The sequence below is a fragment of the Chionomys nivalis genome, chromosome 16 (genome assembly GCF_950005125.1).
Source record: "Chionomys nivalis chromosome 16, mChiNiv1.1, whole genome shotgun sequence".
NCBI classification, from domain to species: domain Eukaryota; kingdom Metazoa; phylum Chordata; class Mammalia; order Rodentia; family Cricetidae; genus Chionomys; species Chionomys nivalis.
In genome coordinates this window covers 63470047-63492892 of record NC_080101.1, presented here as the reverse complement: position 1 = coordinate 63492892, position 22846 = coordinate 63470047, and the positions used below count along the sequence as shown (strand labels likewise).

The window sequence follows — 22846 nt, the reverse complement described above, 5'->3', positions numbered from 1 at the left end:
ATTAAATGTTTCTATAAACTTTTCAAATAGCAAACTCAATTTTATATAAATAAGGTTTTTGCTTCCCATAGTCCCAGTGGTACTAAAGGATAGCTGTCTCATAATAACTACATGTATTCATAAGTACATAGCATCATGTTTTGACACACACTATGAAACAGTTGCCATAATCAAGCTAATTAACATATACTAAACTTCTGAGTTAACATTTTAAAGGGGCTACGAGTGCTTACATTCTACTATCTTTGCAATTTCTATATTACAACATAGTATGTTAGCTATGTCCACCAGACTACACTTTACCTCTTTGAATCTTACTACTACACAGAACTAAAGGCGTGTGTCCTTGACCCTTAAGTTCCTGGAAGCAGTCACAATCTTTGCTTCTGAAATTGACTCTCATTTGGTCAACAATAAATGAGACTGTTGAGTATTTATTATCTATGCCTGACTTACTCTGCTCAATTTAATGCTCTCCATATTAATTCATGTAGTCTCAAATAACAGAATTTATTTGACTCTAAAAAGTGTGTGTGTGCTTGTGTGTGTGTACTTATTCATTCAGTCACATATCAGAAATGATAGTGATTTCATCAATCATTGTACATAGATTGCTTCCATGTCTTTGCTATTCTGGACAATGTTTGAGTATAAATAAAAGTATATATATATATATATATATATATATATATATATATATATTCAACACACTAATTTCTTTGTAAACATACCTAGAAGTGGTATTGTTGAATGATATTATATACACTCAAGAGAGATTGGTGGATTATATGATAGCACTAGGTTTTGATATTTGAATCTTCTCTATTCTGTTTTCTATAGTGACCGTAACAATTTCCCAATGTGGGATTTTCCTCTGTATGCTGTAAATATCATTGATTAATAAAGAAATTGCTTTGGGCCTACAGCAGAGCTATAGGGGTACAGAGATAGGCAGGAAAAACAAAATTGACTGCTGGGAGAAAGAAGGGGAGAGTCAGGGAGAAGCCATGGAGCTGCCAGAGACAGATATGCTGAAACTTTGCTGATAGGCCACAGCCTCATGGTGATATACAGATTGATGGAGATGTGTTAAATTAAGAAAAGTTAGCCAATAAGAAGCTAGAGCTAATGGCCCAAGCAATGTTTTAAATAATATAGTTTCTGTGTGATTATTTTGGGGTTGAGCAGCCAAGAACCAACAAGCGGCCTTCCTTCCTCCAACAATTTCCACCCCATCATAAGTGGGCAAGTATTCTTTGTTCCTATGTTTTCATTATCATTTGGTCCCATTGCAATTAAGATTATAACTTAATTACAGTATTTCTCCCTCCCTTTCTTCTCTCCAACCCTCTTATATATCCCTCCCTGCTCTCCTTCCAATTCTTGTCCTCTCTTGATAACCAAAACTCTAATGGGTATCATTGTTCTTTAAATTTACAGCTCCTCAGTCATTAATGGTATTAAGGAGTTTTTCATAAACTTTTAAACTATTTTTATGAATCTGTGTTTTTTGGTCAGGAAAAATAATTTACATTACCTAATAAGAAAAGTGCTCTCTTCATATGAACAGCTTCTGACTGAAATGGGGCATAGAATACTTGTCAACTATTCATATGAAATTGTACATTTTTAGGTACCATTAGGAAAAGGGAGAATCCTTGTTGGAAAAAAAGAAAGTCTTTTCCTACCAGGAAGGTTCTTTATGACTGTCTTGCCCTAGATGTTAATGCACTTGCATAACATTCAGTTTCTTTGAGCCACTAACTTCAGTATCTCTCCTGTTTAAACACAATGCCACAAGCACTTCCATTCTTACAATCCCTTATTTCCGGATACTTTTACTTTGATTTCTGACACCAAAAATTTTCTCCTGTCAGATAAGTCTAAAGATCTATTCCTTCCACCGAGCAAATGCATTTACACTACTTCCTAACATGTTCAATTGCTCACCTAAAAACCTGAATGCATATTATTCTTTAATTAAATTTACTTTTTCCATTAATTCAGTCCTTAATCATGAGCTCTCACTGAACTGTTTTTCAGGATCTCATGTACACAGACTTGATGAAATAATTACATTCTCTAATAGGAAAAGTGCCCTCTTCATATGAACAGCTTTTGACTCAATGGGGAGAGAATACTTGTCCAAAAATTTACATGACATTGTTTTTCTTTAAGTACGATGAGGGAGGTGGGGAACAATACACCAGGATACACACACTTTCCACAGCTGTTGGACACAGTCCAGTACAGAACTCAAATTCCTCAAAAGCCTAAACTATTTGTTCCCAGAGGTTGTCCCACATGGCTGAAGAAAGTTGATGGTTTTTACTGAATTTTATCCTCCGGAGGTATCAAGGTCATATCTGAAGCTCTAATCGCAAGTACCTCAGAATATGTTTGCCTTTATACATAAAACTTCAAAGTGATAAAGTGAGGTCTTGAGGACAGGATCTAACTCAAATGCCTGCAGCTTATGCAATGGAGATTTAGAAAACGTAATTGAGATTCCAGGGCTACATGATTGCAGAAGGAAGACAGTGAAGACATGTGGAAGCTTCAGGCACTGGAGGGACTTGTGAACGTTGAACCTTGCCAGTGTACCTTTTAACCTGTCCAGAAAGTCAGTCTTCATGGTTTACAACTGTGTTTTCACTGTAATACGCTGGAAAGCTGGCACTTTTTCGTATTTACATGCTGAACTGATTAGAGCTAATCATTTTCTGATTCTTTCCACTTTTCAGACCAAGATTTTAATGGTAGAATCCCAAAGTGAAACAACTTGAAAGTAAAGAATCTCCTTTCAACTTGGTTCTTCTTATCGTTTTAGGAAACCACTGCTTTAGTTAATCTTCATTCCACTCCCCAAGACATCTTACCTTCATTCTGCCAAGTAGCTTATCCTGGCCTATAATGTATTTCAATTGTAAGGAAAGAATCACTGAAACATCCAATCTTCCAGTAAAATGAAAGCAGTACCATTCCCTGTCATTATTCTGTTTGGGTGTTGTAGTGTACTGGATAATATTTAAAGGATACAATAGTTTTGGTTTACTTTCTAATTCATACCAGAACTGACCATAGATTCACCAGTGAACAGGAAAGAGCCTCACACAGTAGATGTCCAACCAGGTGGTGTTCTTCATCCCGATTCAGTTATTTCGTACTACCACAATAAAGACAAACTCTATAATAGCTGTAGTTCCTATAGGCCATCATGTTTTTACTTTAGCCAAGGAAGCAAGGTTTTCAAATTGCATGTTGGAAACACTACATGTGGCCAATGGATTTGAAAACATTTGGAAATATCAACAAGTGATTTATGAGGCAGAAAGAATAATAGTCAATAGTCAGAGGCTGGGTGGTGGTGGCGCACACTTTAATCCCAACACTCAGGAGACAGAGGCAGGCAGATCTCTGTGAGTTTGAGGCCAGCCTGGTCTACAACAGCTAGTTCCAGGACAGGCTCTAAAGCTACAATGAAAAACAAAACCAAAACAACAATAAAGAAGACTAATAGTCAGGGTAAATGAAGGAGCAGTCTTTGAAAGTAATCTAATCTTAGAATATAGGAAAGATGAGAGCAGTCTAGTGAGTCTGAAATAAAGGCAGTTAGTGTCTCTCTGACCTCAAGCATCAAATTTGCTACTTGATAGCCCTCTCCTGACAAGTGGTTCACCCCCACTGAGCCTCCAAACTATCAAATATAAAATATGAATAACAGTAATGAGCCTTCCAGGACAACTCTGAAAGTACATCAACAAATGCACATAGTTTGTGGTCATTGCTCACAATAAGAACTTAAATAATAGCTACATGGCCCTTTAAACTTAGTATTATTTGAACAGTCTTTGATTACTGAAATTATGTCTTCATAGTGAATTAGTTTTAAAAATGACTATATAAATACCATCATCAGCTTCTAAAAGAAACTGAAGAAACTGGAGACAGCAGGAGAACAGATGGCATGCACAGAAAATATACATTTAGGAATTTCACGAACATTGTAAAGGAACTAAGTATTACACTGGCGCTTAGAGGGAAATGATATAATAATAGCTTTTAAAAAACACAAACAAAAATGAACGCAAGTAGATACCCACAGCAGAATTACTAAACTTAGGTAAAACTTATGTTGATTGGGAGTGGACAAAAGCACACTGGCAGACACAGCAGTCAATAATGACACACCATCACAATGAATGTTTGCATACATTCATCATAAAACAGATTGAGCTATATCCATGATCCCTGTAAAGAAGAAAAAGAAGCACTTTCTTCTTTATATCAGGATATAATTTATTGATTTTAAATAATTAAATATTTTATACAGTTTACTCCAAAAAGAAAACAAAACATGTAGTATTGTTTCATACACAGTATGGACAAACTGAGCAGGCCACCTTTGAACTCTCAGAAATCTGCATTTTTCTACCTGTTTCCTGAGGATGTGCCATCACACATAACGTAGGCAAAGTTTTGTTTTTGAGACACGCTCTGTGGAAGTTAGAATGAGAATATTTCTTATAGTTCATGTATTTGTACAATAGGTTCCCAGTTGGTAATACGTGTTTTCTTTGCATTTCCCTCTCTTATTTTGTGGTCTACTGAGAGTATTGTTCTTTATATGCTATTATTGCATTACATTGGGAATTTTAAATTATAAAAACACTTCTATGTGAACCATCTGTAATTATTCATTTTCAACTTTAAGAAAAAGCATGGAATGCTAATTTAAAATGAAAATAATAGATGGTAAAGCCTGTGACCCCAAAATGTGGGAGAATAAAGAAGATACCCAAGATGTAGGACAACCTAGACTTGGTAGTGACTAGAGAGCAAGATCTTGTCTCAGCATCCTCTCCAAGAGACATGCACGCACAATTTACATAGGCAAACTAATACAACTTTATTCTAGACATGTTTACTGAATATGTAAACAGTGGCACAATTGCCTCCATAGAGCTGTCTTAAAGAAAGGACATCCTTACAGAATGGAGCAATGAGTTAGATCTACTCATCAATATTAATGCTGCACAGTCTGGGGCCTTATTGAATGAATGGAGAAAGAATTAGTGAGCAACGGAATCCCATACACTCTAGAAATAATGGTAACACAGAGCAGAGAGATACAGCCTGTAATTGTGATTCTCTGTCTATACTGAAACTATTTATTTCCAACCACTCTAAAACAATACTTTATAGAATGCAATAAAAATAAATTATTTTATTAAATTTGGAGGAAATTATATAAAGACATACAAGACCTGAAACCATCTCGGGACATTGTGACCGGAGTCTCATTTCCTGGCACCAAAGTACCAACCAATAGTCAGGTGAATTTCTTAGAGCATAAACAATATGATGAAGAAAAATGCAGGTGTAAGTGGCAGTGTAGTGTTTGGAAGGATCCCTTAAGATTAACTTAAAATAGTATTTAGTAAAATTACCAGTTATCTGAGAATTTTTAATGAATTTCATAATGGTTCACCTTGAAGACAGAGGGAAAACTACAGGAAATGGTTCTCAATTTTCCACACCCCTTTGCTATCCTGGCAATTCTAAGGGACTTAGAAGGAACCCCTGCATGCACTACAGCTTCCCTCTCTAGAGAGGATTACAAAACCAGGCATTCTCCTTGAGGTGGGGAAGAAATTCAACTCTCACAGGAGACAAATGAAAGATAGTGAAAGCTTACTTCTCATGTCCATCTGTTCCATTTTGCAAATGACTAGAATTTGTTGTGTTCCTGGAAATGACTAATTTACAACTACCCAAACACCGAGTCCATACTCTCTTCTTAATCAACTTTCACTGCATGTTTGAAGAAAACTACACCTGTGCATAACATATTCCTCAAAAAGAATTGTTTGTTCTAAAAAGCTATTATTAATACATCATGGTAACAATTTAAACCTGAGTTTAAGGAGCTGTTTAGCAACATTTTTGCTGAATATTTAGAAGATACATAGAGATTTCATTGCTAATATTGGCTAGAAAATGAGATGTCCTTTTAGATTATAGAAAAAGTTCAAGTGTCATGTTTGTGAATTTTCAGATGAAATATGACTAAATAATATAAATCTTGCTTGGTTCTAAAATCATCCTGAAAATATGGAAAATTGTTTCCGAAAATATTTTACTGTATCACATACAGATACAGCATTATAGCATTAAGTAGGACTTAAATAATGTCTAAGACCAACTTGCCAGACTTTCTTTTACAAGGTTTAAACTTAAATAAAGCCTTGAGAAACACTGGTTAGAACTGTTTTGAGCAATACATACCAAGTGTGAGGGTTCATATAAATTAAAAGTTCTCATGAAGGGCTGGAGAAGTGCCTCTGCTGTGGCTGGACACTTAAATCCCAAACAAGCTCAGAATTGAGAAATAGATGATTATTTACTTAGGGATAGACTCACAAGTCAGAATACTCTGTTTGAATGGAGATCAGAAAACGAATCCCACAACCAGAACAGAGGCCAGAAAAGAGAGCAGATGCATGTTCTACATAGGCTTTAATAATGTAAGAGGCCAAGCCCCAGTGGGTGGGTAACTACTAGCTGTAAGACTTCCTACAGCACCTCCCCCTTTTATTTAAATAAGAGAATTTAAGCCTAATACAAAATTATATACAATAAGAACAAATATATTTAATAATTATCCTATCATAACTAGTATAATAAATAACTTGGCCAAGTCATGAGAGGAAAATATCTAAAACTATGTAGTCTTCAACCCCATCGAAGATCCGAGAAGGGAAATAATATTACTTGAGTAAGCAGGAAGTGCAATCAAGCAACTTCCAAACTGTGCAACAAATCACAGAGACAACTGGCTGCCTGGGCAATCACCCAAAGTCTCATTTGCAATGTTGAAGCAACCAACATTGGCTAAGGTCTAGAATAACTGACATACCATTTTCAGAGGCAGGGAAATATCCTGTCTTGGCAAGATTTGACAGTCCTGATTATCCATTTCCAGATACTATGTATCTTGTCAGTGGTTGAGGCATGGGCATTTTTTTGCTCAAAGGCCAGTTTTGCCAAGAAGAAAACAAGCTCCAGGGGGAGTGTCTTCTATGCTCAACACTCTCTCGGGAATAGATCCAGTCCTGCCAGGAGCAATTACATCTCACTTCAACAAAACCCTAAGTTATTTAAATGTCATATTCAATAGCTCTTTGAAGTGGTTGAAGATTACCTATCTATGCAGAAAATAATCTCTATGTATCTAAAAAAACCTGATTACTCTAACTATAACTATGACTGACATAGATGACTATTGATCTATAATTCTTAATACCTTCATAACTTAAAGACCAAGACTTCATATTAGAATATTGTACAATAAACAATTGTGCAACAAATGAGGACAATGACCTCAAAATGTAAACAATGTATAAGTATCTTGATCAGAAGTACATTGCAATATTATAAATATTTATCAACATATATCAATATATAAAAAAGGTTTTAAGCAGAGGTAGAAACATGTATGCATACAATGTTCAATGTAATTTAACTTTGAATCAATATACAAGAATCTAAACCAATGTAAGTGCCATAAATAATAACTCACAAATATTCACTCTATCACTCACTATTATTATTAGTGTGAGTAAGCTAAGCTGGAAAAGCCATCGACTGGTCAATATCATCAAACTACTGTCATGCTTTGCACTTATAGTCACAAACTACAAAAATCTTCCCAAAAACAAAATACCAGTAATATTTTCTTTGAACCTATTTTTTTTAAAATCTCATATCATTGTACAATTTTAAATAAGAATTTTAAAAGAGTTTCAGCTTTTCTGAGAAAAGCAAAATAAATCCTGTTTTGCTTGAGCTTTAATTTACCCAAATTGAAAATTCTTCTGTGTTTTAAGTGACAAGTGTTGAAACAGCTGCATTTCAATAAATAAATAAAATTAATACAGGAAAAGTTTACAAATAGTTAAAACTCCAACAAAAACTTTTCCAAAGTAGTGCTTTTCAAACTTAATTACCCTCAGAACATTTTCACTTAAAGGAAATGTATAGAATGCACCTTAAATCACGATAAACCAAAAAAGCTCTATGTAAAATTAATTTCCATTTTGAAAGCTATCTTAAGAAGTAAGCCATATCTAAGTAATGTTTGTTTTCCTGAAGACAAAGCTTAAAGTGTAGGTTCCAGGTCTTTTCTATGTGATGGCAGTCTCAGCTCACCTTTATTTACTTGCTCTTCTCTCGTATGCATATTCCTATTTTATAGAGTACTTGTCTAACTATTCGTAACTGTTACAACTACACAAAGCCCGATGACATCATTACATTTGCTTAACAAGAAAACAGAAAACTTTGGCATGTTAAGCACTAATAGTTTTAATTTTTGCCATAACACATAACACATGAAATTTATGGTATATACTATGCTTTTCAAACTATTCCATGTTCATGATGAAAATTAAGATATGAGAACTTGTGAACTCAGGGTAGATATTTATCATCTTTTATCACCTATGACAGAGACAAATCAAGTGTTTTCGCCGTGTTTACTAGCTGTGCCAATCATGAACGAGGCAGTAAGAAGAAAATTAAAATTAAAATTTAGACGTAAGTTCTGAATTTTACAGATTCAGAATTTTACTAAAACAAATAACATGTTTAAGGCAAATTATTACCTAAGTAAGTACATATAGTTTGGGAGTTGATGTACTTCTTGCTGAAGAAATTAAGTATTCCTTGATGTATAATTAGAAATAACACCGAGTTATTCCAAGTGCAAGTCCTCATGTTTGAGGAGCACACACTCTACTCCTGGAGCCATCTTTCCAGCCCTCTCTTAGTATTTCTATTACCACCATCATATTTGAAATACAGGCTGCACAAATGCTATGTACCTAACCTCTTTACATTGGAGGATGGATCATATCATGCAAAAAAAAAAAAGCCACTAAACACAGAACTTAAAAACATATTTGAGCAAGACCCAGAAAATGTTATACACAACTAGAAGACATGAGGCAAATAAAATCGAAGTGGCAAAGGAGGAGCAGAGTATGGATGCTTCTATGCTTCTTATTTTTCTACATTTATAATTTTCAAAAACAGATTATGAACCAACGTATATACTATTTCACTTTCATATAATTCCTAAACTAAGTATTCCGTGGGCACTGAATCTGTATGTAAATTCATTATTAAATATATCATTCTGTTTACAACATAATAAATGCAGGACTCTGGACATCTCACTAAATCACAAAAGCCTCTGTGAAGATTTCTGGCAACACTATTATTTCTTTACATGTAGAACCAAGTTATGAATGAACTCTTTGAAAAAAAGCATATTTGGTAAAGTGATTACCTTGTTTCTAGAGAAAAATAACTATCGAGATAAATTTGATATTTCATATTCAACTGACCGTATTTTGTTATTACTCCTTAGTACAAAATGAGTTTCAATGAATTTCAATTTGTATTCTTAATAAAAAGTGAAAGTTGAAATTGAAACAATCAGAGAGTATTTTAAAAATCTATCTTGGCTATTCTCTGAAAAAGAATAAGATTTGTCTAGAAGAGTTTAAAATCATGACACAGTCCTAAAATTTTCCTGAGCCTTGAGCCCTGCACTTTGAGAGAGCCCACAGAGGTGAGCACATATAAACTCTGTGCATCTCTACACTTCAAGTATAAATAAAACCAGATTTCAAAGACAGGAGAGAAAGCATAGCACATGTTTGACATGATTTTGTAATGATAATATGATGAAGTCACTTTTAATACATTGACTTAATTGGGTAAGTTGGAATATAAAGATTATATTAATCTGTTTCACTTTACTTATTGCTTAGAGTATCAAGGAAATTTCAGACATAGGAGGCCGCTGTTTCTCCCACTACAGTCCTTCTCTATAGTGTTGGACTCCAGAATACTTGCCATGATGTGCTCACTTCTGCTTCCCTACCCACTCTTTCTCTTCTTTTCTATGTCCGCCAAGAATTGCAGCAGTGTCAGGGGTTAGAACTGCAGTATGTAAGAAAGAGCAAGTAACTCTAAAATAAAACGGGTCACAAAGATGATAGACAGAATTCTAAGGTGGAATAAAACAGAAATGATATCCACATTAGACTTTATTAATACAATTTTAATAACCGGCACATTTATGTTGTTAAACATATTAAAAAGCTCAAAAAGTAATTTTTAGTTTTATCTTACGCCATCTTAAAGTTTGAATTCAGATACCTACATTTTGAGTATTCTAAATATGTTACAAAAATTTCTTTTTTTAAACAACAGACTATGTATTAAAGCCTAAAATGAGTGGGAAATAAAGCACAGAACCATAAATGCCTCTTTATTCTGGCCTTCTTATTTTCCTCATAATTCTCTTACTGCCTTTTGCCTCACAATTTTATTCTCAAATAAATAACTCAGAAATTCAATGTTGTCCTCTTCTTCAGCCCTCATGTTCATCCTACTCATTTCTGCAGAGTTTCTTATTACTACTCTACAATTCCTCATAAAGGAAACACGAACCTTGAGATGCCTTAAGCAGCAAAGAGTATTTGCTGGAAAAGCCTAGTGGCTGGGGTTTGATGGTTGGATGAGCTGAATAAAATAATTAACTCTACAAAGCTGTCCACTGACCTACACACACACACACACACACACACACACAAACACACAGTTAATTTGTTTAAGAAAAACAGATAAGAGAAACATAAGTCACTTTCGTAGGACACTATATTCAAAATATGTCGTTTTAATGATCTGAAGAACTATAGATTATCATCTATGCTTAGTTACCATCTTTATGAACTCTTTAATTACTTATCAAATAAGTTCTCAGTTTGTTAGGTGAACAGAATTTCTTGTGCTACATTGCAACTTATAAAAAACGATTTTCTAAAATTACACATTCTTAACTATTTAAAAACTTCTCCCAATAAATACTGTGTGAGAGAGAAATACTGTGACCACATAGAAAAATTACAGTAGCCTCTACAAACCAGTGCTATTCTCAGTCCTTGTGAAAGCAATGTGCATTCTTTTTTTTGTTTGTTTGTTTGTTTGTTTGTTTTTCGAGACAGGGTTTCTCTGTGGCTTTGGAGCCTGTCCTGGAACTAGCTCTGTAGACCAGGCTGGTCTCGAACTCACAGAGATCCGCCTGCCTCTGCCTCCCGAGTGCTGGGATTAAAGGCGTGCGCCACCATCGCTCGGCCGCAATGTGCATTCTTAACTGTCTTCTCTATGTAGTAAGTTAAGGTGACATGATAAATTATGTGATCATTGAAACTGTGACAGAGAAATCTCACTAATTCATGCCCAAACCAAAGCATCTTTTTTTCTTCTCACTTCTGGATAAATCACAGGAGTCCATATCCAAATTTTAGAATCAACGCACCTTGGGTTCAGATCTCACTAAGTAACTTCGTAGCAATTCACCCCTTTGATCCCCAGTCCTCTCCTAGATCTGGATTAGGTTAAAAAAACACCACCACCAACAACAACGAACAGTGAGGAAGAAGATACCTAAGTGTCACCTCTCAGTATGGTCCGGAGAGCAGCAATACGTCTAATACTACCCATTTCCTCTGGAACCTAGACTTAAACTTTTTAAAAGTAACATGTAGACCCAAGTAAAAACATGTACCCGAAAATATGCCAGTTCTTTATTTTGATCTAATTTTTTTTATATTAAGAGTGTACTTAATTGTAGTGTGCAATATTATACTTGCTGTTTCTGATCAATTACTTCTTTAATAAGTGACTAATTACAATTCCACACCCAGTGATTATTTTTTTTTCTCTTTTCTTTTTTCTTTTTTTGTTTTTTTTTTTTTTTTTTTTTTTTTTTTTTTTTCAAGACAGGGTTTCTCTGTAGCTTTGGAGCCTGTCCTGGAACTCCCTTTGTAGACCAGGTTGGCCTCGAACTCACAGAGATCCGCCTGCCTCTGCCTACCGAGTGCTGGGATTAAAGGCGTGCGCCACCACCGCCCGGCCCCAGTGATTATTTTATTTCTGCATTATGGATGGCTATACAGACATAAGTAAAAGGAACATTTATTAATAAATGCCCTTGCATGTCTTATCTCCTAAATATTCTTATAGACAGTTTGTAATATGTCCTTCTAGCCTTTAATTTTCTTTCATTTGCATATTGCTTATTTCTTCATAAGTTAATGCTGGGACTTCAAACTGCTGTGAGGTGCAAGACACTGTAACTACTCTTTTTTACTCAAGTATACAAGGATCTCCTTTCTATATATACCATCTTAGCTGTTGTTTCCTAACACGAATGTCTATGATATCCAGATGCCCATGAAATGTGGAAGTGTTCAATCCTTGCTTCACTTTGACTTTTAAACTACTTATTTTGTTAACATGGACACTTGTATTGAATGATCTCCAAATTCCCTTCCTTCTTGTTCATTCAGTCTGTCTTCAATCTGTTATATGTTCCTAGTTCTTCGTAATATTCATTTGCTAAAGCACCAAGGAAACTATTTCATAATAGAAAGTTTTCACACATCTGAAGCAGCAATTAAACACAGCATCTTAAAATAACTTCTGCAGTCATATGTGTTTTACATTATTAACAAACAGATAAAATGAACTCGAAAAAAAGTGTCACATTTAAATGGGTGTAACAGTGAAAACCAGAGATGGAGTTGAAGTTGATTGTGAGATGTTGGCAGACAGAGACAACACCTATATTTATAGTCTTGTAGCACGATGAAAGAAATAGATCATTTTGTTACCTTGTCCTACATGCCATCAGATTTAGAAGGAAATAGATAACATTCATGCTTATTAAACAAATGCTGGATGCTTTCCACAGGGCTTATATAAAACAACTCTAGATAAAGGACAGTCTATTTCATCACAATCTCAGATGAGCAGCAAAGGTACCTCAACAATTTGCCTGCACTGGTCTGTGCTCCAAGAATTCTACATAAATATATGCTAACATAGTCTCTTGGAGATTCTTCAGTAATTCTCCACGTGATACTACTTATTTTTATTTCTATCTTAAGTACCTGCTGATGAAGGGTACTCATTAATAAAAACTGAGTAAACGATACACCCTGTAATGTATCAAGAATAAACACATAGAAGTTATTTCACACTAGAAAGAGCAAAACACCTCAAAATCTTGTAAACACACAATATACATGTATGCAAAAGGTGGGCCAGGGAATGTCATTCAGACTTCTTACATATTACTTGACTCTCCTCACCTGTGTGAAATTTTCTTATCTTTCACAATTAGCTTTCTTCATCAGATGAAACAGTGATGCACTTCCTACTTGGTAGGAGAACAAGAAGCAGAAGGGCATTCATTTTACACAATGTATGTCATATGGGAAAATAACTAGTTTTGTCTCCAATTAGAGGCCTTCATCATTCCTGAAGGTGTTGTCAGCTGCTGGAGTAAATTGTCTTCAACAGTCTTTAGTCATCTCACAACACTGTACACAACAATAGGAACCAATCAGCCAAGATGAGCCCACCAATCCTAGAGTGGCAAGTCTATGGGGATAACCAATCACGTCCTGACTGGAGCTAATGTTTATACCTCAGTAGAGAATTTATATGGGATACTGTTTATATGTTTATATCTCATATCACCGGCACTAGTAGGAAAGCTTCTTCTGTTGTTTGCAACGAACATGACATGCCTGTCAGACTGCCTTATGAATATGGTTTGTTCGTGATAGCACTCTTTTCATATTTAGTCAGAGAAGTTTTTTGGTGGTTGTGGTGGTGTTTTTTGTTTGTTTGTTTGTTTTTGTTCTGTTTGGTTTTTTGTATGTCCCAGGGGCCAATAATGATTGCAGAGGCCCATATCTGGTAAAAGCACAAAGAATACATGACTGTTGAATGCCCATATATAAATGACACGTCTATAACATACTCACAAACCCTTCCAAGGGTAGGAACATCACAGAAGCGGCAGTAAGAAGTAAAAGCTAAGAGAAGGAAGATCTGCATAGAATACTGATTTCCAGCTATAACACTGCTGTAGACTTGATCTCAGCAGCTGTGATTACATGCCCTATTGGGACTCTCTACTCTCTGTCTTGGAATTGCTTCTCATGGAACAGCTCTTCCAGGCAGATTTATATATAGCTAATGGGGATGGAAAAAAATTCTGTTCTGGTAAGTCACTGGTAAGGTGCGTACACTCTCATAAACATGCTATCATTGTGTTTCTATTAACAACCTGAAGAAATTCATTGGGACGAACACTTCCACCCACTACCCCCAATACATGTACAGAGACAGAACGAGGGGGGAAGGATGTTAACAGGAGGAGGATGAGGGGGACAAGAGAAGGTGATTGGGTTGAATACAAAATATTGTGTATATGTAAGAAAATGTCATAATGAATCATATGAATCATTAATATGCTAATAAAAGCTTTTTAAAATAAATATTATTTCTCTTCCATTTCTTTGCCCTTGACACTCAATAAAAAGCAAATAAGCTTTCTCTATTACTGAATAATAAAATATCCAGGATAGTCAAGAATATGTTGCTTCTATAAATATTTAGTATATAGTTATCAAAATGTATATAAACATTTTATCTAAATGTATACAGGATGCTTAAGCACAATTAATTTCTACTGTGAAATTTTGAGAAAAATTCAAATATTTTATTCTAAACAAAAATAATATTAACTTATAAGTTAAGTTATATTTAACCAAAAATATATCCACACTTGAGCCCTTTACTTTTTCACTATTCTAAGTATGTGTGGTGAGGTTTTCATTGCTCCTTTCAGGAAATGCAGACAGTGCTTTGATGTCCTTCATAATTCTCCTTTCACTTAGATTTATACATGGAAAGAGAAATAAGTCTTGCAGTGTTGAATTCAGGTGAGGAGTCTCCAAGGACATGCCAGAGGACATTCATCCTAGACAAATTTCTCCCACTTTCATCTCTGTGCTAGTATCAGAGAACAAAAAGGAAATTACCCTGAATCTGTATCACAAAAACATAAAAATAATCCAGAGCAAAAAAACGAGTTTTAAGAGTCCAAAATAACTACAAAACACAGTAATTTTTTAAAAAATATGTTTAGTGCCTAGCATAAGTCTAGCAAAAGAACAACAGAAAATTCACCACCATGTGAATTTAACAAAAGTTGACAGTTACTGAATTAAATCTATGTCTTATGCAAAACTATTATATTATCTATGGACATCTGTGGCTGAGGTGTGCAGATACCACCTTCTAAGTCTGTAACTTCGTATTGATTCAGTGCAGCATCACTGCTCCTAAGGTTCTGTTCAGTGACTTTAGTTCTTGTGATTGTGATACAATAAAACAAACTATTGTCAATGGCACTACTTGGAAAGCTTATATTACTGATTTCAATTATTAAAAAGTATATTAAGTCAAAGAGTCATGAAAAACTATAAAAATTAAAAACATTTTTACAGGTAACTGAAAGAAATGCAAACAGTAAAAGGTGAATAACAGTTACTGGCAATCAGTGAAGACACTTTACAAACTCAACTTGTTACTTTCTAGATTCCCTAAACACTAGGAAGTAAAGAATCATCACTCCTTCAGCTTGTCAGAGGACAACATATGTTTTTTGATAGCAGTGCAACAGAAGTCACAACTAACCACTTTTCAAAAAAAATTAAGATACAATTCATTCTTATTCTACAATTTCTCATTACTGTGTAAATAATTCCTAATATCCACTTCACCTGTATTCTTCTTCTATACAAGGAGTTTTGAGTACTTGAAGTCTCATTTGATTTGATGGTGCAGGACAATTGTCAATATTCTGTAAATTATGTTTTAAATAAACACTGATTGGCCAGTAGACAGGCAGGAAGTATAGGCAGGACAACCAAACAAAAAGTAGAAGCGGAGGTCCTGCCACGAAACACTTAAATGGTGTTGATAAAAGCTGACCGCATGCATTTTGGTTTTCAGCGAGAGCAGGAAAAAAGCTGTGCCATTTTAAAATGCCTGTTTTCTGGGCCATCCTGCCAGTGCAAACTCTGACTCTTTGAGGCAAGAGGTCCGGATACAGAGAGAGCATTTGAGTGTTGTTTGTTAGCAGACTGCTGCAGCTTGCTTTGCTGGCAGGGACCTTAAAACGCCATAGAGTTTTGACAATAAACATGGCTCTTGCTGGTACCTCTGCTGTGAGCCTGGAATTTCAGAAAGCTAAGAAATGGGCTAGATCCAGCCATCAAAGCCACGGCTTTAATTTCTCCATAATGCTTAGCAAACTAAAGACTCATGTGAAAAAAAAAAGAAAAGAAAAGAAAAAAAAAAGAGAGAGAGATACAGTAAAGAAACAGTCAAAGATGAAGGAAACCTCTAAACGGTTTACAGTGTGTTAAAAATATATTCAGACTAAAGGTTAAAGTCCTTAAAATAAAAATAAATGAAGCGAGTAGTTGGGTGTGGTAGTACAGACCTTTAATCCCAAAGCTTGGGAGGCAGAGGCAGAGAGACCTCTGTGAGTTCAAGGTGTAATGACACATACTTTTAATCCCAGCACTTGGGAGGGCAGAGGCAGGTGGATCTCTGTGAGTTCAAAGACAGCCTGGTCTACAGGGAGAGTTCCAGGACAACTAAAGATACACAGAGAACCTGTCTCAAAAAATAAAAGAAAAATGAAAGAAATAGAGGTTAAAGTAAAACCACATAAGGATGGAAAATACACAGAGAATCTGGATACTATATGTTATTATGCTCTCTTTAAATTGTTTAAATGCTGAGAAAGGAGAAACAACTGCTAAAAGATATTTATTTATAAATGCTGCTGAATTAATCCAAGATAAATATTTAAAAAATACCCTGACTTCAAAATTGAAGTCAAAAGGTTTGTTACTTTGGAGAAGAGATTTTGCTTTTGCTTCCACAGGAAATGAGAGACTGTGGATTCATTCTGAGTTAAAAAAAAATCAGGTTTGATCAAGGAAAACCACCTAAGAAATCTTCGGTTCAAACAGATGACCCAGATGTCTGAGTTCTACATCCAGAACAGATTCGAGACTGTTGCCTTAGACGATCAAGACTCACAGGATATTCCACTCAGGACTTGATCATAATTCTAAATTTCTTTTAAGTTCTTTTAAGATTATCAGCACCTCCAACCAGCAGAAAATAGTCTGAAAAACTATGCCCACATTTCCAAAAAATGGACTATGGATGTACTTGTTTAAAGAAAAAATGAGGGGGAAGTTGTATGGGACAATAGTCTATATTCTGTAAATTATATTTTAAATAAATGCTGATTGGCCAGTAGCCAGGCAGGAAGTAGAGGCAGGACAACCAGACAGAAAGTAGAGGTGGGTCAATAAGAACAGGAAAATTCTGGGAAGGAGGAAGCCCATTACTCCCCAGTCCTGTCCTAACCGCAGAAGAAGAAAGATGTGATTGCCCCACTGAAAAGGGTATGGAGCCATGTGGCTAACATAGACAAAAACAATGGGTTAATATAAGTTATGTGCTAATAAGAAGCTGAGCTAATGGACCAATCAATTTATCATTAATATAGACCTCTGTGTGATTTCTTTGGGGCTAAATGGCTGTGAGACCTGGTGGGAGGACAGGAACCAGGCAGGACAGAAAACCCCAACAAAAATTTAGTGCACTGCATAATGGCCGACCATAACAATAATCAAGGCACATGACCACACACCAATCAGGTGGAAACCATTCAACTACAAGATTATCATATAATTTTTATTTACTTATTCAAATCATTAATGGTTTTACTTAAGAAACTTATATTCAGAGGCTAGAGTGATGGCCCAGACATTAAAAGCAATGACTTCTCTTCCAGGGAACTTAGGATCAATTTGCAGCCACAATGTAGTCATTTATATAAATAAAAATAAAATCAGTTCTAGGGGATCCATCATCTCCTTCTGCCCTCCATAAACACCAGTTTCTCATGGAATGAACACATGAAGGCAAAGTGTCTGCAGAATACTGGGGGGGGGGGGAAGGGTATATCCAAATATGATGTTTCTTTTGACTGAGAAAATAATTAATTCTTGATCATTCAAATTATTCTTCTATTTACCTTAAACTGTTATTTTCATTTCAAAATATGAAACTTCATATTTAAATATTCTATTTGAATAACTAATCTTTTCTTCAAATTAAGTCATCATTTTAGAACAAAGTGACAAACATTTTGTAGTTAAGAATATTAATCGAGTATCTAGAGTGTGTTTAAGACTGTCCCGACATATGTATAGCACCACTATGATATAGGTTCATTGACACAAACTCAAACAAACGAACAAACAAAAAGTGGCCAGCCTGACCAAATATAAACAGAAATGTCATTGAATAATTATTTTAATGATGAAAGCTTATTTTAAATGTGTTTGGACAAACCACACATACAAGACAGAACACCATATAAGATTTTGCTTCTCTGCAATGTTTAAAGTTAAGAGAAACTATAAATGTATTCATATATCCAGCCATTTGAGGGAGTACCCACAGTCTGCATTGTAGAGAAGCAGCCTAGGAAATTTAAAGATAGTTTTATGTTTGTGAAAATTTCATCACAACTTATTAAAATACTAGATGTTAGTTTGTCGTTCAGCACCAGGTAGTTCCTGGCATTTTAACTGGCAAATTCATTCTCTTTTTTACAAAATATTCCAAACTAAGCTGTAAGAAAACGAAACAAAACAAACAAACAACAAAAATCCTAATGATTAAGTTGATGAGAATTCTGTTGGGTAACTTGGTCAATAAAACAGCATGTATTTTCCCACAGGAACCAGGAGGCGGTGCCAACTCTAGTAGATGACCTAGCACAGCTTTAAATACCCAATCTCCAGTTCAGGTGGCCAATTTAAGAAATTAGAGTATTTTGGCTTAGTTAAGGGAAGCAGGGATTAGGACGATTTGAAAGTCACAGAGAGAAATTTAAAATAAATATTTGTTGTAATGAAAGAATTAACATTAACTAAATGAAAGCATAAGACTACCAAAGTCATGATTTTATATACAAGATTCCACCGAAACTCCCTTCTCATCAGATGACACTTTTTGGTCTCAGGTTTCAGTTTGATTCGGAAACAATGCAGAACTGCTAATTAGTTGTCCGTTAACATACTGAAGTTGGGGCAAAGCCAGTCTGGTAAGGGACATCCAGATTTTCTCACACAGCTTGTTCCTTTCTACCTTGCTCTGTCGCTTATTTCTTTGATTTGATTTTCAAGGAACTCAAAAATTTATCATGCATATGATATACAAAAAGAAATATCTACATACATGATTTAAATGAACATTTCTACATATATAAAATAACATGATTTAAAATAATTTTTTGAAAAAACATTGGGTATTGCAAATAACTTTTTAAAAGATTTTGTTTGCTGCACGAGCTGTATGAAAAGCCATATTTAAGCAATGACCTCACTGTATGGAAGAAGAAATTCTATATTTAGGATTCGAGTCATAACATGAGCTTCGAAATTTAGAACTATCCACTTCAAGCAATAAAGACTGCTGTTTACAGACAGTAAAGTGATCTTTTCTTCATTCAAAGATGTGATGGGACTTCATAAGGAAAAGTTGAGTACATAATAATAAATGAATAAATAAGTAGATAAATAATTAAGCAACCACACGTGTATGTAGCTTGCAAATATCTTAAGAGTTATATCAATGTGGCACAAGTATGAATAACTTCCTAGATAGTGCATTTTAAATTTCTTTTGGAGTCTTTATTCTTTCACTGCAATGCATAAAACACAAAACACAAAACTTTTCATGTCCACAAGCTTCATATATAGAGATTCAATGAAACATTCACTTGAAAACTCTATAGAATAAGTTATTTATCCTTTGGCTATAGGTACTTCTGTTTTATCAAGTTTTAATTTTATCTATTTACTTTTTTAAAGACAACTCAGAAAAAGCTTAATGAGGTAAGAAGTAATTTCATTTAAGTTTATTTAATCATAACTCAAAGAGTACGCACAAGAAATTTAACATTGAACTTCTCAATTAAAGTGGAAAAAAGGAAGAAAATGAAAAGGTTCAAAATCAACCTATTTAAATACTACTAATTTCTCTCTGGGCTTTAAGATTCAGTCTGTATCTTTCCTGTGTTTATTTGAGAACAGATTCTGTTAGTGGGACAAGTAGAGAAAAGGCTTTTTATTGCCAAACAATGCAATAGTAATGAAAAGTACTGCTGGATTTACAGAATGCATGCAACAGGACACGCAAACACCTTTGAAAGCAGTCAACACTGAGTACTTCAGCACTGATAACAGGGGCCACCTTCAATAACCCTTTGCCACATCTTCAGACCTGGGGGAGGGGGAAATCTATACAACCAGGATCTGATGGTTAAGAAGAGAGAAAAATTGTCTAGTTTAAATCAAGAAAGGATGGTTTTGTACCTTGTAGGCGTCCTCTCATTAAACCCAAGTGGGCACCGGTACAAGTGACCATTCCCTCTCCTCGGAAGACATCAAAAGGGGCTTAAAATCAACGCAACACCTCCACACCTCCGGGAAAGCACGAGGAAGACAGAACTGGAGAAGGTAACCCGCCGAAAGGAGCGGAGGCGGCTGGGAAGGACCCACCGCACTGCTCACGCGGGGCGCAGAAGCGAGAGTGCGGTGATCAGGGACCTCTGTCATCCTAGAAATCTCTAGCTCCAGCCGCCTGGCCAGCAGCCAGCTTCCCGGCGACCGCCGTCCCCGCCCCTTCACCTCTCCATCTCGCGCGCCTGATCGCCCCACTGCCAGCGCCCTGCCGGGCCCTCTGCTTCCGGCGCTGCGGGTGGCTCAGGTCAACTTGCCGGACCTCCCGGGGCGCTGTCGCCCCTGCATCCCCCCCCACAACCTAGGCGCCGCTGGGGGTAGGGGATGTTGCGCGCACCTTCAAAACAATCACAGCCGAGAGAGCACTTTGGTTCTGGCTACCGGCGCAGCTTTCCCCATCGCGGGCTAGGACACAGCCCGGAACCGGCGCGTACACGCGCACACACCCTCGCACACGCACACACGCGCGCACACAGACTTCTTGGCCAGCGTTGCCATCACACACCCGGGGAACGCCACCGAGGGGGCCAAGTACCTGCTCTCTGCGAGCTGTTGTGCTGTTCACTTCATCCTCCGTTGACAAGGAAACCAAATCGCACTTCATTTTATTTTTCCAGGAAAAACCTTCCACTGCCATTATTTGAAAATCAATTTAAGGGGAGGGGAGGAGGAGGAAGAAGGGATAATATAGATATAGATATCAGAATATCTATCATAAAATTATCTCGGTTTTTTTTAAATAAAAAAGTCAAATGTGCAAAAGTCATAGTTAATGTAAAGGAGGAAAAAAAGCATTTGTTTAAAAATAATCCCATGAACTAGCTGCAAGAAAAGTTTCATGTTATCAACTGATATCAAAAACAGGAGGGGAAAAACGAAATATTTTTCACAGGCTTCCAAAAAGGTCATAAAAATGTAAAATTAATGTCTTTGCTCAGTGGTGCGCACCGAATTGCAAGACGACAAACTTGTGAACACTGCTGGAAAATCTCACCTATACAAAAATGTAATCGGAAAAAGAGTATGTAAAAAAAGAGTTAGAAACATGCTTTCTTATCATTACAAAGGGAAAAAATAAGCACCACAATTCACAACGCTTTTTCCATAAAACCAGTTGCACATTTTGCTGGACTTGAGAGCCGCTTGCAGCGGGCACCGCTACCGCGGACTCCCAGACCACAGCACCTTGTCTAGAGAACCATCGCATGCTAGGAAAACTTGATTCAGGAAAAGGCTTAAGACCATGCTTGTCAGCTTTCCCAAATACAAACAATAATCAAAGAAGTGGGAAGAAAAAAAGAAGAAAAAAACAAAAACAAAAAAAGAACAAAAAAGAAGAATAGGACAAGAATGCCACTGAGAAGGTACTCACCGAGCGGGAGTAAAATGTTGGAATAAAAATGAGATTTAGGAAAATACAGTATGGCGGTGGAAGAAGGAATGAAGCGCGTTTTTTTCTCAGTCTCTGCCTCGGGCACTGACACGTGACTCGGAGCCAGGCGGACTTGCAAGCGGCAGGGGTACCGCGGCTGCTGGGCGACCACGGAGCCTTCGAAGCCCTCTAAGTCGCTCCGGCGGGCACGGCAGTGGGAGCCCGGCTAGGCGGCCTCCTGGGCGAGCCGGGACTAGCAGGTGCCGCTCACGCTGGGCTGAGCGCACGCACACGCACACGCAGACGGGCAGGGCGCGGGCTAGCGGGGACCGCGCGGGGCGGGCCGGAGGCGCGCAGCTGCTGCCGCCGCCGCCGCTGCTGCTGCTGGTACCGCCGTTGGTGATGATGCTGCGGGCGCTCCGCCAGGAAGGGCAGTTTAGGGATATTCAGCAGAGGCCTCACAGGGTACACAACTTGCTGTCCACCTCAAAGTTGTCGCTTGCCACTTCCTTATTTTCCGGCTTTCATCTCCAGGTAGTTTCCTGCGGAGAGCTCCAGTCCTTTCCTCTCCCCAAGTTTCACTCTTCAAGCCCGGTTTAAAACTCGATCGTTTTTAGTCATTTGATCTCGAAGTTCCTATTTCTTCTAAACTGCTTTGCCTATGTCACTTCCTCCCACTAGATCTGTTTCCCACCTTGTGGTTCACAAGGAACCTGGGTTCGTGCTAGGCGATATGGGGGGCGTTGCCACTGCAAAGCCAACGTCAATTCCTTTGGCTGTCTTGAGGCATTCCCCATTTGTAAGAGAAAACGAAATCTTTTATTTGGAGAAATCCCGTTCGAGATTTTCTTTAGCTTGTTGCATGGTGCTGGGCGGGGGCGTGGACATGTATAATTTATTCTTTCCTGGGCTTGGCATT

The 22846-nt window shown here is 36.7% G+C and overlaps 1 protein-coding gene across 6 annotated transcripts in view; it reads right to left on the bottom strand.

Moving 5' to 3' along the window:
- Ralyl (RALY RNA binding protein like) overlaps positions 1-22083 on the bottom strand; it is an 806300-nt gene extending 784217 nt beyond the window's left edge. The window contains exons 1-2 of one of the 6 annotated variants that reach the window (XM_057790446.1): positions 21928-22071; positions 21091-21185 (exon numbers count right to left, since the gene is read on the bottom strand). Coding sequence is in view for 2 of the 6 variants with exons in the window: in XM_057790450.1 (XP_057646433.1) it covers positions 20409-20460 (52 nt within the window). In the remaining 4 variants the exon portion in view is untranslated. Of the gene's footprint in view, positions 1-20408; positions 20939-21090; positions 21186-21927 lie in introns of those variants that run through there. The other 5 variants (XM_057790445.1, XM_057790447.1, XM_057790450.1 and 2 more) reach the window with 5 other exon arrangements.
- Positions 22084-22846: the final 763 nt, after the last annotated feature.